Raw genomic sequence first — 15161 nt, 5'->3', positions numbered from 1 at the left:
ACATGGACCCCCAGTCAGGCTGGTTGGACCATCGATGGCCACTCACTTCTGGCACTCGTCCAGCACAAAGGCCCGAGGGTGGTCATCTCCCGACATGGTGATCACCGTCTCCCTCTCGAAAGCCCCCAGGCGGCTCTGGTCCACGGTGTGGCGGGTGATGGTGGAGGTGGTGTAGCTCGTCCAGTACAACGTGTCCCAACCGCGGTGGTATGCCAGCCCTTCCACCGAGCCCACGTCTGTGGGACAGGAGGACAAGCAATGGTCGCATCCAGCCTGTGCTCCCACGACGCTGCCCACCCCCCTCCGCACAGCCACTGCTGACTGTGACACTTCGGCACGGCTTCTTTGACAGCTGCAGTTATCATGTTTAATTACATCCAAAATAAAGCCCCTCAGAGGCTTTGGCTGCTCACGAGCACCACGCCAATGCGGCAGCACCTGAAGGGACCGGTGGCTGACCAGGGAGATCTTCCCGCCTGCTTCCAGGCCAGGAATTTGAACTGTACAACCTTCCTTCCTCCCTCATTTACAGTCAGCAAAAGGTTTAATGAACCAGCTACGAGAGATGGGCTCTGCTCTCCTAATCTCGGTGATAACAGCTATCCCAAGTGCCAAATGTAAATGCATTCATTAGCGAGCACATCTCTAATCCTTGCTGGAGTTGCTCTCTGGTGACATAGAGCAACAGGTGAGGTATTTCAAACTGCTGGAGGAGTCCATAAAAGCAATCAAGTGCAAACTTGGGGCTGGAGGTGAGGACAGGGCCAGGCATAGCCCGGTTTGCGCAAGCTCGACAGGTCTGTCTTGGAAATCAACTGCAAACACAGAGCAAATCCCAAGTTTGCTGAAATGCCATGTTTCTAGAGCAATGCAAACCCCTGTGCACGCCAGAGCCTCGTGATACGCTCTCCCTGCCAGAACGAGCTCTGTGTACCGCTCCTAACACTGGCATCCTCTATGGCAGGATGCTGCCTCTTCCAGAGGCTCCGTCAGAAAGCTCAGGGCTGAACCCTTAGCAGCTGCCACTCAGAACACCTCTTGAAGACACCCAAAGAAGTGAACTGAGAAAAGGAACAAAAGCCCTCGGGCAAGGAAGGAGTGAGGAAGAGCTGGTGGGGGAGAGGGAGAGGAGAGGCTGCAGGCAGATGCATGTGAAGGGAGCCCTGTGACACTCACTTTCCACAATGGTCTGGCGCCCCGTGCCATCATCATTGATCTGCTGGATGTTGCCAAAGTGGATGTCGCTGTAGAATATGCGGTTGCTGCCCTTGGAGCCATAGCGGTAGTCGAAAGCCAGGGCGATGACATTCTTCATATGTTCCGCATCCTCAAAGGGCTTGATGGGCGCGTTGAGGTTGTTCTCGTCTGACAGGTGAATGCTCTTGAGGATGGTACGTTCTGAATACAGCAGGTAGCCATCGTAGTCCCGGCAGCTCACGCCGTCCTCAAACAGCATGCCATGGGCACAGGCGCACGTCCGCTGCCCGCTGCCCCGGAACAGGCACAGCTGCTGGCAGCCCCCGTTGTTCTGGGCACAGATGTTGGTGCCTGGGGAGGAAAGGGGATTGTGCGAGGAACTGGGCAAGCTCTGTGTAGGAGGATGCTCCCAGTCAGCTGCTTTTCACCTCTCCCTGCTCCCAGAGGAAGCGGGTGAAGAAGCACAGCACGACAGGGTTCTTTGATGAGAACACAGCAGCCCATTTGTTTCCACCCCCCTCCCTGCATCTGCCTGCCACGGGAGCCCAGCCAAGGTGGCTGCTGGTGCTCGGCAGCACTGACATCTGCTCCTGGACGCACCTTTCTGCCTGGCCCGGTTGAAGACTTTGATATCCTTGAGCTGCACACCGATCCCTGTCCGCAGGGACACCGACTCGGTGGCGTTGTCCTTGTTGCCTCTTTTGATGGAGCCATTCGCATGAGTCCTAAGAAAACACAGAGTCATCGAGCAACCGATGCGGAGCCCCCTCAGCAGCGCCCTGCATAGGACCCAGCTCCACCACTTTCACCATAGCACACGCCAGCTCCCGCACAGCCACTGCTCAGGGCACCCCCAGCACCCCCTGACCTCTCGGACACTGTACCTGTCACTCCAGTAAATGTATTCCTCAAAGACCGACACCGAGAACATGTCCATGTTGTTGCTGGACAGGACAACTTCTCGGTTTTCACCCGTCTCCAGGTCTATTCGTTCAATCTTGTCTGTCCGGGCATCGCACCAGTAAAGCTTCCCATCCTGAAATGATGGGAAAGCATCCCAGTCAGCAGTGCACCGGGGTGGCACTAAAGCACTTTCCACACCTCCCACTACATCTGGCAGAAGGTCCCAAGGTTCAGAAGACCACCCTGGACAACCCTCCCTGCAGTGGAGACGGCAGTCATGTCCTCAGAGGCCTCACAGCAGGGCATGGCTGCAGGGATGCCAGGGACCAGCACGCTCCCGCCAGGCCCTAGGACAGCACCGTGCTGCCAGCCGGCGGCTGTACCTCGTAGTCCACAGATATCCCGTTGGGCCAACTGATGCTGACGTTCACCAGCACCATCCGCTCAGTCCCGTCCAAGCGCGACCGTTCGATGCGGGGGTACTGCCCCCACTCTGTCCAGAACAGATACCTGCAGGGGACAGCAGGGATGTGACCACGGGGCCGGCCGGAAGCAGCACCCTTGGGCCTTTTGGCCACCTCATCCCTGCTCATCGTGGCCTCAGTCCCCGATGCCTGCAGACCACGCTGCAGCTGGGGAACGGAGCACTGCACTGCAGCCGCATGCCAGGCACCTGAGGTGCCCTTCTCCATCCTTCCCCAGATCCAAACAACTTTCCCTGTGACTCTCTGAAGGCAGCGGGGTCTCCGGCTCGTACCCACCCCAGCTGATGGATGTGTGGCATCTCACCCCTTCTCTGGATGGACCGTGATGGCCCGCGGCTTGTCCAGCCCCTGTGAGATGACCACATAGCGGAAGGACCCGTTCAGCCTGGCCACCTCGATGACGTCAAAGCCCTGGTCCGTCCAGTAGATGTTTCCTGCAAAGAGGGGAGGGTCAACACCCGCACGAACCCTGCTCCTCGACCGCCCATCTGCTCCTCCCTGCTCCCAAGCCCCATCTCACCGGCGATCCAGTCCACAGCGATGCCCTCCACGCGGCCAATGCCATTAGTGACCACATCCTCTCGCCATGTCTGGTCCCGCTTGGCCCGGCTGATGGTGCTCAGACCCATGTCCACCCAATAAATGGTGTCATTCTCTGAAGGGCCAGACAGGAAAGCGGGTGTCAGAGACCACTTCTGAGTCACCCCAAGGGTGGCACAGACCCAGGCTGAGCTGCACCCCACAGCTCCAGCACAGGGCCCCTGAAACCCTTTCCCACCCAGAGTTGCTGAGGGCAGATGCTCCAGGGCAGAGCATTGCCAAAGGAGGAGCTGGTGAAGGTCCCTCTCACACTTCTCCTCCCCAAACCCTCCAGCACTGTTGTCCCACTCCCAGTCCCCGCGTTACCTGCGTGGAAGTCAATCCCCACAGCCAGGGAGGTCCCTGACACGGGCACCAGAGCATCCGACTTGTCGTTGGGGTCTAGAGGAATGCCACGTATCCCCTCGTGGACCGAATACAGGAGGAAGGAGCCAACACCTGCGACACAGATGCAGAGGACAAGTCAGACGCATCCCACAGACCACGTGCTGTCCCATCAACATACACCACAACTCATGGAAAACAGCAAGAGCAGCTCCGTGGAGGAACATAGTCCTGGCAGGGCTGGTGGGAGGGCTGGACTCTGCCACAAGCCCCTGGTCCAGGCAGGCAGCGCAGGGCAGCAGAGCGATGGCAAAGGCAGGGTTGAACCACGTTGGTTGGACCTGCCGGCAGGCTGTGCGGCTGCCTGAAGAAGCATCCCTGCGCGCCGGCAGCCCCTACGCCCACATCTTCCTGACTCCAAGGCTGACGTATGTGAGATGTGGGCTGGCAGCGTGAGCAGCAGCTCCGCAGGCAGCCGGGGAGGTGGTGAGGGAGGCAGCGCTGCTGGACACCGAGTGTCTGATGCTGCCCACGGTGCCGCAGTCGCAGGGTGACATGTTTCCACAGGCAGCATGCACATGGCGCACTTTGAAAGCTCTGCAGCATCCTAGTTTCTCGCAGAGGGAGGGATGTGGCTGCTTCACTTGGATCTCCACACGAGGGGAAAAACAGGAAGAACATGAGGAGGAGAAAACTCCTCTGTCGTGGGGATGGGATGGCTTTCATTGCCGCATGGGGCAGGGGAAGGAATGGAAAACCTTGTGGAAAGAGGGCAGGGAACAACCCACTCGGTAAACCGAGCGCAGATGTAGTCAGATGAGGTTTCTGATGGCCGGGGCAGGAACTCAGGGAACAGCCACAAAGCCCTTCCCTGCTTAGTTCTGTGTTCCAGTGGGCCCTGCCTGGACCACCCTTGAGGCTGCAAGCCCTGGAGCAGCCTGTTCAAGGGGTCCTGACCCATGGTGGGGCACAGGGGAGGCATGAGCGAGGCCTCTTTCCAGAGCCGCCTCCACCTTTGAGCGCTGGCAAGGGCTCTATGCCGCATCTGGGTCAGGGCAGCGCTTGTTATTCAGTCCCTGCCCTGACCCAGATGGTGCAGCAGCTCTGCCAGCTCTCTCCAAAAACACCAAGAACATTTTGCGCACAAACAGCCTTTGAGAGGCCCTGGCAGTGACCGAGGAGTGGGAGTGCTCTTCCCTCCCAAGGGAGATGGTGTCAAATGAGGCAGACACTGGGGATCTGCAGAGTGAATGCTGTGCCAGCGGATCAGCCCCGTTCCCAGCGACTGCAGCGAGTCCATGACCCAAACGTGCAGCCAACAGCAAAGCTTTCACTTCTCCTCTCACTAAACCCAGAGCCCTCGGTGCCCAGGCAACACCTCTGTGCTACGCACACTCCCGGTTGCCAGCCTCTCCCTCCACAGCCCACGTGGGCCCCCCCAGCCCCTCCAAGACCCCCAGTGTCCCTCTGGCCACCAGCATCCCTCTGCAGCGCTGCTGGGTGCAGGGATGCACGGGACAGTTGGAAGGAGCCTGCCCACAACCCGAGCCACCACCGGAGTGAGCGGTTACCGGTTACACCACAGTGGCACACATGGCATGCTCGGCCACGCAGCACCATGTGGCCCCAGCAGAGCTGCAGCAGGCACAGCTGGGGGATCGCTCTGCTCCGAGGGGCAAGTTCGGTTGAAGGGATGAGGACAGGCACACTCACCTTCGCAGGACTGCTGCCCGCTCTTCAGGCTGTAGCCTGCAGTGCACATGCAGGACCGGGAGGTCTCGGATGTGGGGAGGCAAAGCTGCGAGCAGTCACCGTTGTTGAGGCTGCAGGGGTTGGTTCCAGCTGTCACGGAGAGAAGCGGAGGTGAGGGGGCAGCCGGGGGCTCAGGGCAGAGCCACCGGGGCTGCGGGCATCTGGGGAGAGGAGAACTGCTGGCGCTGCTCAGGGCAGCTGCACAGGACGTGGGTGCTCTGTGTCAGGTGACAAGGACCTTGCGCAAGGGCCAGCAAGAAGGGATGGGGTCAGCCGGTGTGGGGCCACCATATGCCAGGCTCCAGCCCTGCAGGCACCCTGGTGGAGCGGAGGAGCTGCTGCCCGGCCCTGCAGGGTCTCTGCTCCAGGACCATGTGCTTACCTTGCTGGATGCTCTCGTCGTACACCTTCATGTGCATCACCAGTGTGGTGCTGTTGCGCAGCACCTTTACCTCCGTCCCATCCTTCTTGTTGCAGGTGCCCATCCTCTCGGAGGCCTGGTCAGCCCACCACAGCTTGTCGCCTGGGAGGAGAAGGCAGGAACATGCAGCAGCTTTCCCCATCTCCTTCCGCCCCAGCAGCATAGAGCCATGGCTCCACACAGATTTACACATGATGGCCTGGAAAAAAGGGTCTGAGCCCAGGCTTTTGTGGAGATCATCCCCTCCACAGCTGCTAGAATTGGCAATGCATTTGGGCAGGACTGGGGGAAAGGGCTTCATGAATGGCCCCCATCACCCTGCCAGCTCTCACCCATGATGGCCAGGGCGGTTGCCTTGCTCAGCTGACCCTTCACGGACTCGATCACTTCCAGGTTGCTGCCATCCAGGTCACATCTGTTGATGGTGCCATTGCCAGAGCTAATCCAGTACAGTTTGCTCTCCGGGTAGTCAATGGCCAGGCCTGGAAAGCAAAGGACTGTCAGCACCCAGGCGGCAACGCAGGGACCATCACCATCTGGGAGGTGGGATGTGACCAGCAGAGTGGACGGGGTGATGGAGAAACAGGCACGTGAGGTCAGGGTGACCCAGCACAAAGCATCCACCAGCCCCCTGGGGAACCAGGGCTGCCAGAGTCAGGGCGTGGGGCTTTTAGGGCCAGCAAGGGCACAGCACGGTGGAGTGGTACTGAGGGAAATGGGGGGTGTCCGTACCAACGGGCCCTTTCTGGTTGGTGAAGAGAAGAGTGCGGTTGCTGCCGTCCATGTTGGCCACACTGATGTTGTCCCCGTCTGTCCAGTACAGCTTCCTGCGCCGGTGAGGGGGACACTGAGCCCAGCGGCTCCACCAGCCCAACACAGATGGCCCACGTGCAGCTCTGCCACCCACCCAGGCTCCAGCAGCCCCCACTATCCCAGCCTGCTCTCTAGGCTCCTCTACCGGCTGAGGCCACCCTCGTACCAGCCCCACTCCCCTCTCCTGCACAGCACATGCAGCTCAACAACTCAGGTGCCAGAACCTAGGAGAGGACTGGTGTCCGCAAGCACTCGCACAGCCCTGCCCAGCAAAGCCCTGTGCACACCCCAGCCGGCACATGCTCATGGATGCACATTTATGTGCAGTCTCTTCTCCTCCCTGTGACACTTGGGTGTAAGAAAAAGCAGCTCCTCCTTCACAGGCACCAACGGGCACACACCTCCCAAGCCTGGCCCCGTCTCCTCTCACACACCTCCTACACACGCTGACACACAGGGAGAGCAACCTGTTCTCTCCTCCACTGTGCACGTGCACCGTCATGCGCCCACACACGTGTGTTTGTGTGTCTACACCTACTCCTTTGACGCTCCCGGTTGGACCCTGAGCCTGCTGGCACTGTGTCCTGTTAGAACCTTACCCCCGGAGAGGGTGAACCACCAGGCAGTGAGGTTTGTCCAGCCCCTGGATGACTGCGTTCTTGAAGGAACCATCCAGCCTGGCCACATTGATCTGCTTCTTGTTGGCGTCATAGCTGGTCCAGAAGAGGTTTCTGGAAACCCAATCCACAGAGAGGCCATGAGCGTTGGGCAGGTCTGAAAGGCAACAGAGAAGGGAGACTCATTAGTTGTGAGAACGGGGCTGGGATGACGTCAAGATGAAGAACGGGCTGATCTCATGGAGCCGAAGCCTTTGGAGTGCTGGCAGCTCTGCCCTGACATGGGACCTAAAAGGAGAAGCCGTGCAGGTCAATGCCTCTACAAACCCACCTGCAGAGACGACGGTCTCCACACCGGTGCCGTTGATGAAGGCTCTCTTGATGGTCTGGGTGCGGACATCAGACCAGTAAATGCGCTGCTCCAGGGCATCATAGTCCACCACTGTGACATTATCGATGTCGGGCACCGTGAAGGAGATGATGTAGTTGTAGTAGGGGTTGTCGATGTCCACCCCGCGGATCTCCATCTGCCGTGCGTACAGCAGAAACTTCTTAAACTCTGGGGAGAAGGGCGAGAGGGGTGGTCGTGGGGCCTCAGCCTGGTCTGCAGCGCCAGTTCCACAGCACCCACTCATGTCCCTGCACCGCGGCGGCCCAGGCAGACCCTACCATAGCAGGTCGTGTTGTCTTTGTCCAACTTCATGAGGTGAGGGCAGGCACAGGACAGCGTGCGGTTGTAGTTGATGAGGCAGAGGTGGGAACATGGTCCTTTGCCCCCATTGGCTTCACATGGATTAGGAGCTGCCAAGGGGAGAAAGAGTCAGCAACATCCCTGTTTCAAGAAACGCCCACCAGAGAGGTCCTGGAGAGCTGCAATCCCTCCCTACCCCATCGAGGAGCTCTGAACCATCAGCCTCATCACCCCAGCACAGTTCTCTGCTCAGTGGCCAGGGCCATAGCAGAGGCCTCTAGCTCAGCGAAGGGTGAGAAGAGGAAAGCACAGGAGTGGGAGCTGCTCCTGCGCAATGCCCCAAGTGGGTGCAGGCTCACACCGAGCGCTGGCGCCATCTCCCCACCTCACTCCTCCAACCCCATCACACTGCCTCTGCTTCCCCAGGCCTCACCCAGGGGCTGCCGGGAAGGATGATACACCTGCAGGTCAAACGGCTGCGTGTTGGTCCTCTGCACCACCGTCACTTTGTGCCCCGTCCACTTGTTGGCCTTGGCCAGCGTGTTGGTGCGCCAGTCGGTCCAGTAGACCTCACCTCCGTAGAGGGTGACGGCAAAGGGGTGCGACAGGTATTCGTGTCCCCGCAGCACCTCAATGTGCCCTGTCCCGTCATACAACGCTGAGTAGATGGCGTCAGACCTGAGCCCGACAGAGACGAGGGGTGAGAGCAGGCAGGCAGCTGGACCAGGGGCACCAAGTATGTGGCCAAGCCATCAACCCAACGCAACGACCCACAGTCTGTGAGCAGCGTCTGCCTCCGCTCTGCTCAATGCTGCAGAGGAGGATGGTGGCTGATTTACACCAGGGAACTCAGCCCCCGCAGAGGAGAAAACCCAGAACAAAGGCTGGAACGTGTTGCTGACACAAACAGATCCCACAGAGCAAAGGCTTCTGCTACCGGCCCGGCAGCCAAATGCCAGAACAACACAGGAGCAAGTGGGAAGGAGTCAGAGCAGGGACGGATGGGGAGGAAGCATGGGTCCAACAGGGAGAGGGAGGCACAGGGCAGAGATGGGCGTCCTGGTCCTACCTAGCATCGATCCAGAGGATGCGCTTCTCCAGGTAGTCAACAGTGAGCCCATTGGGCCAGCCCCCCGAGCCTGTCTCCTTGTGGATGGTGCGCCGGCCCTCGCCGCTCATGGAAGCGGCCTCGATGCGGGGCAGGCTGGCATCCCAGTCTGTCCAGAAGAGGATCCTGCAAGGGACAGTGAGCGGGGATGGTCAGTACAGGGACACCAAGCTCTGCCTTCCAAACTGGCAGTGAGGTGTGAGCCCAGACAGAAGCCTCGTTCCCCAACAAGATCCCAACAGTGCCACTGTGTCCTGGTGATCGACATCCCCTCCTGCCTTACCCATAGCGGGGGTCCAGGGCGATGGCACGGGGATGCTCGATATCGCCAGCGAGCAGTGTGGTTCGCATGGTGCCATCCAGCTTGGCCACTTCGATCTGGTCCAGGTTGCTCTCCACCCAGTAGATGTTGCCAGCGATCCAGTCCACAGCCAGCCCCTCAGGAGTGGCCAACCCATACTGGATCACCACCTCGAAGCTGGTCAGAGCTGCAGAGCACAGTGCAAGGAGGGCTCAGGCTGGTGCCCCCTCCCCATTCCACTGGCCTCCGCCATGCCCTGCTCTTCAACGCTCAAGCCCACCCAGCTTGATCGGAGTTGATGGTGTGGGGGACACTTAGAATCATAGAATAGTTTGGGTTGGAAGGGACCTTAAAGATCATCTAGTTCCAACCCCCCTGCCATGGGCAGGGACATCCCACTAAATCAGGCTGCCCAAGGCCCATCCAACCTGGCCTTGAACACCTCCAGGGATGGGGCAGCCACAGTTGACCTGGGCAACTTGTTCCAGTGTCTCACTGCTCTCATAGTGAAGAAATTCTTCCTAATGTCTAGTCTAAATCTGACCCTCTCCAATTTATACTGGTTCACCTATCACCACAAGCCTTTATGAATAGTCCCTCCTCAGCTTTCTTGTAGCTCCTTGAGGTACTGGAAGGTTGTTATAAGATCTCCTCAGAGCCTTCTCTTCTCCAGGCTGAACAAGCCCAACTCTCTCAGCCTGTTCTTCTATAGGAGGTGCTCCAGCCCTCAGATCATCTTCGCAGCCTCCTCTGGACCCGTTCCAACAGCTCTATCTCCTCCTTATATTGAGGATTCCAGAACTGGACACAATACTCCAGATGAGGTCTCACAAGAATGGAATAGAGGGGCAGAGAGGAACAGAGGGGCACTTCTTCCCCAGTGGTCCCAGCGCTGGGCTCTCGCTGCCCCTCTGAGGGTACCCCCTCTGGCAGCACTGATGGGGAGGGGGCCTGGTTTTGTGCTCCCAGCTGCCAGGCTGCAATTAGCATCACGGAAGTGCTAGGAATGCTAATTAAATCCTACATAATGAGCAACTTTGGAGAGCAGAACAGGATCCCTACAGGGGCCATGGGCTCCAGCGGCCACATGGCTGCGAGGTGCCAAGGAGTCATTGCTGGCACCTCACCCCAGAAACAAACCCTTGGCACCTCACTCCCCATGCCCAGGCTACGTACCTCCATTCTCGAGCAGCTTTCCCCTGTAGATTTTGTCCTCTACCACATCGGTCCAGTACAGCGAGCTCTGGTTAAGGTGGAAGTCCAAGGCAATGGTGTTGCGCAGCCCGGGGACCAGGACACTGTAGTCACCCCGGTGCAGGTCGATGCGGCGGATCTCGTGGCGGTTGGAGAATATGATGAATGGCTTGAAAGGGTCTGGGAAAAACAGGGCAGGGTCAGAAGCAGGGCACAGAGAAAGCAGGGGAAAAGTGTTCCAGGGTCCAGGTCCCAGCTCCGGCTACAAGACCACCCCTACCCCTGCACTGTAAAGGGAAGCTTGTGCCAGGCGGGGACAGAAAGAAGCCCACTGTCAGAAGGCAGATGCCCCCCAGGACCCCGCTGTGCCCATCAGCACACTTCTTAGCTCTGTGGCTGCTGCTTCTGAGAGCAGTGGAAGGACAATCTCCACCACAGGCAGCTGGGGTGACACTGCAAGTCCCTGCAGCCACCTTGCACCTACCCAGGCTGCGGCAGCTCTCGCCATCAGGCTCCAGCATCCAGCCCTCATAGCAGGAGCACTTGACGTTGTACTTGTCCTGCTCGCACTTCTGGCTGCACTTGAGGTGCTTGGCACAGTAGCTCTGGATCTGGCAGGTCTTGTTGTCCACACCCAGCTCCATTCCCAGGGGACAGGAGCAGACGATGCCCTCGCCGGGGGCCACGGTGCAGTTATGGCTGCAGCCGCCGTTGTTCAGGGAACACTGGTCTGTGGAGAGAGGACGTGCTTGTCAGGTCCTTGTCTCACTCCTGGACGAGGGAGACTCCATGTCTTGGCACCCAGAACCCACACTTACCACAGAGCTCGCCCTCATCAGAGCCATCCCCGCAGTCGTCAGAGCCGTCACAGAGTTTCTCAGGGGAGAGGCAGATAGAGGTGTTGTTGGCACAGGTGTGGGAGGGAGGTTTGCACACCAGCGACTCACAGTTCTCCTCATCTGAGTTGTCTTCGCAGTCACTGTCCCCATCACAGACCCAGGCCTTGCTGATGCAGCGTGCTGCCAGGAAGGAGCGAGCAGACGAGAAGTTATTCCACACACTCAGGGTCCTGGCTGCCCCAGAGCTGCTGTCCCCCCACCACTGTCCCCATCCTCACCAAGCCGAGGTGGGTCCCAGCCCCTTCGCTGGGTTTTCCCCTTCTTGCTCTCACCTGAGTCCTTGCAACCAAACTTGACGTTGGGGTCACAGACGTGGGTGACCCCTTCGCAGTTCTTCTCATCACTGGAGTCCATGCAGTCGGTGTCACCATCGCAGCGCCAGCGCATGGGGATGCAGAGCCCATCCAGCCGGCACTGGAACTCGTCAGTGTGGCAGCCTCCAGGCGGGCGCGTGGCTGGTGGAAGCATCTGCTCACTGCCTTTGCCCCGCAGAGCTGAGAACTTGGGGGGCTCAGGGGATGGAATGGAGACTGGGCACTTGGCCTGGCAGGGAAAGGGCCAGGGGCACCTAGGGGTGCAGAAGGAGGGCACCTGGGCACCCAGGGTGGGCAAAGGATGCTGCAGGATTCCCTGCCTGGAAGACAGAGGCTCTGCTCGGAGTGAGTTGTGGGCTCTCCAGGGAAGAGAGTAGTGGAGCTGATGCCCAGGAGGGTCCATCTGCTGTGTTCACCTCCCCATCGCCCACTGGCTCCCTCCCAGGGCAAGAGCTGGGTTCCCAGGGAGGACACAGAACAGAATGGACAGGGAGGGACAGCCCAACCCCACTGCACCCCGGGACTCACCCTGGTTGGTGCAGTTGGCGTGAGTCTCATCGCTGTAGTCCCCGCAGTCATTGTCCCCGTCACAGGTCCAGTGCACGGGGATGCAGCGCCCGCTGTTGCACTTGAACTGGTTGCTAGAGCAGGAGTGGCTGCAGCCTGCCTCATCGCTGTTGTCCCCACAGTCGTTGTCTGGAAAGGGAAAGGGAGTGGGAAGGGGCTCAGAGAGTAGCCGGCTGGCCAGGAGGGCTGGTGGAGCCACGGCAGGAGGGAGGACAGCAGAGACCCCAGCCAGAAGAGGCAGCAGGGAACAACGGGGATCAGTCGACCACGCCAGCAGACAGAACGTGGGGCAGCGGGCAGCCCCTCAGCTCTGGCAGGAGGACCCCCGTGGAAGAGGCCAGGCTGAACGCGGAGCCCCCGGCCCTCCCACCCCGACACGCTGCCAGGCGCGGCCACAGCACCAGCAGCGCACAAAGAAAATGAAACACAGAAACTGCATAGATCAGCCATGTACCTGGGGAGGCTGGGAGGGCGCCCAGCACCAAAGGGAGGCAGAGGTGGGGGGACGGTGCGCTCCTTTAGGGGGCACATCCATGGGGAGACGGGTTGGTATGGCCAATTAGGGGGTGTCAGCCCACCTGGAGAAAACTCGCTGATGCGCAGGGGCAGCTTTAGTCTGAGGGTGCTGCCACACTGGCAATGCAGCCCCTCCGCCTGCCCTGCTAATGCCAGCACAGGGCATGGGGCTGATTCTGCTTGCTGGAATCAATACAGGGCTCTGCTCTGCTGCAGATGCCCCATCTGAGCTCGGTAAAAGGCCTTTGCCTCCCGGTGCCTCTGTCTCCTCGCACGCACGGGAGCCCGTGACAGGCACAGGGACAACGGCACCGATGGCTGCCGCGCAGCTTCCCCAGCAGCCCACCTCCGGCAGCTGCAATCCCAACCTCTCCGGGCTTCCACTAACAGGAGCTTACCAAGCAACTCCACCTGGTGAGCCGGGAGGGACGGCTGCTTTGCTCTCTGGCACCCAGCACATCCCTCCCGCTGCTGGAGTGCAGGAGCATTGCCAGAGAGTTGGGGGGCACTGCCAGAGCGCGGGGGGCATTGCCAGTGTCTGGAGGAGCAGCCCGAGAGCTGGCAGCACTCTGGAGGGGGCAGGTCTAGGGGCTGTGTGGGGCAGGTTGGGGACTGGTGCATGTTGATCTATGCACTAACCGGTAGGCTTTGGACAGTTCTTTTCGTCAGAGCCATCCCCACAATCTTTTTCTGAAACACAGAACCAACCAGACAGGAGAGTGGGCACAATGACAAACAAAACAACACAACACGGCACAGAGAGCGGCACAAAAACACGATGACGCCGGGACACAAACATCAACATGGAGACACAGAGAGGCTGCGCAGGCACAGTGAACGGCCAGTGAGGCAAGACCAGAGGCAGCGGAGGGTGCTGGGGGAGCCGGGGCAGCTGGGCTGGAAGCCCCTCATCACCGCAGCTCCCACTACGTAGGTGCCTGGTGAGGCTCTCGGCAGCACAAAGGTGCTCCATGCCAAGGCCATAGCTTTTGTGAGAGCCTGGCTGCCAGCCCTGAAGGATCCTTGGGAAAAAGAGACTGTTCCTCAGCAGGGAAGGCTCCACGGTTGGGGCTGCCCCAAAAGGAAGAGGCCACTTGCTCAGAAAGACTCCAGCGAGAGACCTGGACCTGCTCCCCGCTAACCCCTGCACGGGCAAGTGCACACTGCAGCTCTGAACCTGCCTCGCCTGCTCTGAAGCCACTAATTAAACCTAACAATGCAGAGCTGCTAGGAAGACTGAAATAAACCTGTGGGAAAGGAAAGCAGTGTTGGGGTAAACCCTCTCTCCCAGGTCTGGCCCTGGAAACAGATCCAAGGCCAGAGCTGCGCTCACCGGGAGACCTCTCCTGCCTTCCTTGGGGCTACAGACCCAGCTCAGTCCCGCCAGCAGCACAGGCCACTCCACACTCGCCTCAAGCACCACAGCAGAGTTTCGGCCAACTTGTAAAGAATGCCAAGGTCTGCTGAAACAATCCGTGCCAGGCTGTTCCTGCAACACATGCTCCTCCAAGGGCAGCCAAGGAAAATGTGGGTCTTTGCGTTGCAAGACGTGCTTACAGCTTCAGCTGATGCCTCCCTGCTTCAGGGCCAGGGCTCTGCTGTTCCGCCCAAGGCTGAGAAGTGGCCCTTGCAGGAATAGAGCCCCCCACTAGGCTGCCTTTGATCTCGCCATCCCCAGCGGCAACCCCCCTGGCAGCTGTGGGGCCATGGTCCTTACCGTTGTCACAGCGCCAGTTGATGTTGATGCAGCGCCCGTTGTTGCAGGTGAACTGCGTCAAGGGGAAGCAGGTCGGGTAGGCTGCAGAGGCAGCAGAGGGGTGATCAGTATAGGGGAGACATCCTGTGCCCCACACTCTGTCCCACCAGTGCCTCTGCCCTCCTGAAGGAGCCCTGTGCTCCCGGCACTGCCCGTCCCAGCTCACCGCACGAGGCAGACTCATCAGAGCGGTCTCCGCAGTCATCGTCCAGGTCACACGTCCAGGAGATGGGGATGCAGCGCCCGCTGGCACAAGAGAACTGGTTGGGGGAGCAGGTCCGAGCTGAACCAGGAAGAGACAGACAGAGCTTTAGTTGCTGGCAGTGCCTTGCTTTGCTGGGGGAAAGGTGGGGAAGAACCCCTCAGGGCTCCTGCAAGGCACAGAAGCCAAACTGGCTGCATGGTGGGCAGCGAGGATGAATGAGGCCCTGAAACCTTGCGCTCTGCCCTGCAGTGTGCAGAAAACAGCAAAGGCTGCAGCTCAGTATGCCAGTGCGAGCTCTCTCTGTTCCCCGAGGATAAGGCAGGTGCCTCACCCGAGCAAGTGGAATTGGACTCGTCCTCATTGTTCCCGCAGTCGTTGTCCCCATCACAGAGCCAGCGGTTGGGGATGCAGCGGTTGTTCTTGCACTTGAAGCGGTCTGAGGGGCAGGTGTGCTGGTCTGCAGGGGAAACACATGCTCAGGACCTGCCCTTCCCCATC

General features: G+C 59.6%; 1 protein-coding gene across 5 annotated transcripts in view; it reads right to left on the bottom strand.

Annotated features, from left to right (window-relative positions):
- LRP1 (LDL receptor related protein 1) overlaps positions 1-15161 on the bottom strand; it is an 88738-nt gene that overhangs the window by 23499 nt on the left and 50078 nt on the right. For 3 of the 5 annotated variants that reach the window (XM_054051258.1, XM_054051257.1, XM_054051259.1), the window contains exons 17-43: positions 14995-15120; positions 14625-14741; positions 14420-14500; positions 13342-13392; positions 12148-12315; positions 11578-11760; positions 11225-11425; positions 10891-11136; positions 10389-10586; positions 9195-9399; positions 8873-9037; positions 8237-8481; positions 7782-7913; positions 7444-7671; positions 7095-7269; positions 6415-6509; positions 6015-6164; positions 5644-5784; positions 5223-5351; positions 3492-3623; positions 3106-3240; positions 2890-3019; positions 2484-2610; positions 2082-2233; positions 1798-1922; positions 1177-1548; positions 47-236 (exon numbers count right to left, since the gene is read on the bottom strand). In XM_054051258.1, the coding sequence (XP_053907233.1) occupies positions 47-236; positions 1177-1548; positions 1798-1922; positions 2082-2233; positions 2484-2610; positions 2890-3019; positions 3106-3240; positions 3492-3623; positions 5223-5351; positions 5644-5784; positions 6015-6164; positions 6415-6509; positions 7095-7269; positions 7444-7671; positions 7782-7913; positions 8237-8481; positions 8873-9037; positions 9195-9399; positions 10389-10586; positions 10891-11136; positions 11225-11425; positions 11578-11760; positions 12148-12315; positions 13342-13392; positions 14420-14500; positions 14625-14741; positions 14995-15120 (4399 nt within the window). The remainder of the gene's footprint in view (positions 1-46; positions 237-1176; positions 1549-1797; positions 1923-2081; positions 2234-2483; positions 2611-2889; positions 3020-3105; positions 3241-3491; positions 3624-5222; positions 5352-5643; positions 5785-6014; positions 6165-6414; positions 6510-7094; positions 7270-7443; positions 7672-7781; positions 7914-8236; positions 8482-8872; positions 9038-9194; positions 9400-10388; positions 10587-10890; positions 11137-11224; positions 11426-11577; positions 11761-12147; positions 12316-13341; positions 13393-14419; positions 14501-14624; positions 14742-14994; positions 15121-15161) is intronic. The other 2 variants (XM_054051260.1, XM_054051261.1) reach the window with 1 other exon arrangement.

Source organism: Cuculus canorus, chromosome 29, assembly GCF_017976375.1.
Source record: "Cuculus canorus isolate bCucCan1 chromosome 29, bCucCan1.pri, whole genome shotgun sequence".
NCBI classification, from domain to species: Eukaryota; Metazoa; Chordata; class Aves; order Cuculiformes; family Cuculidae; genus Cuculus; species Cuculus canorus.
This window is presented reverse-complemented; position numbering and strand designations above follow the sequence as displayed.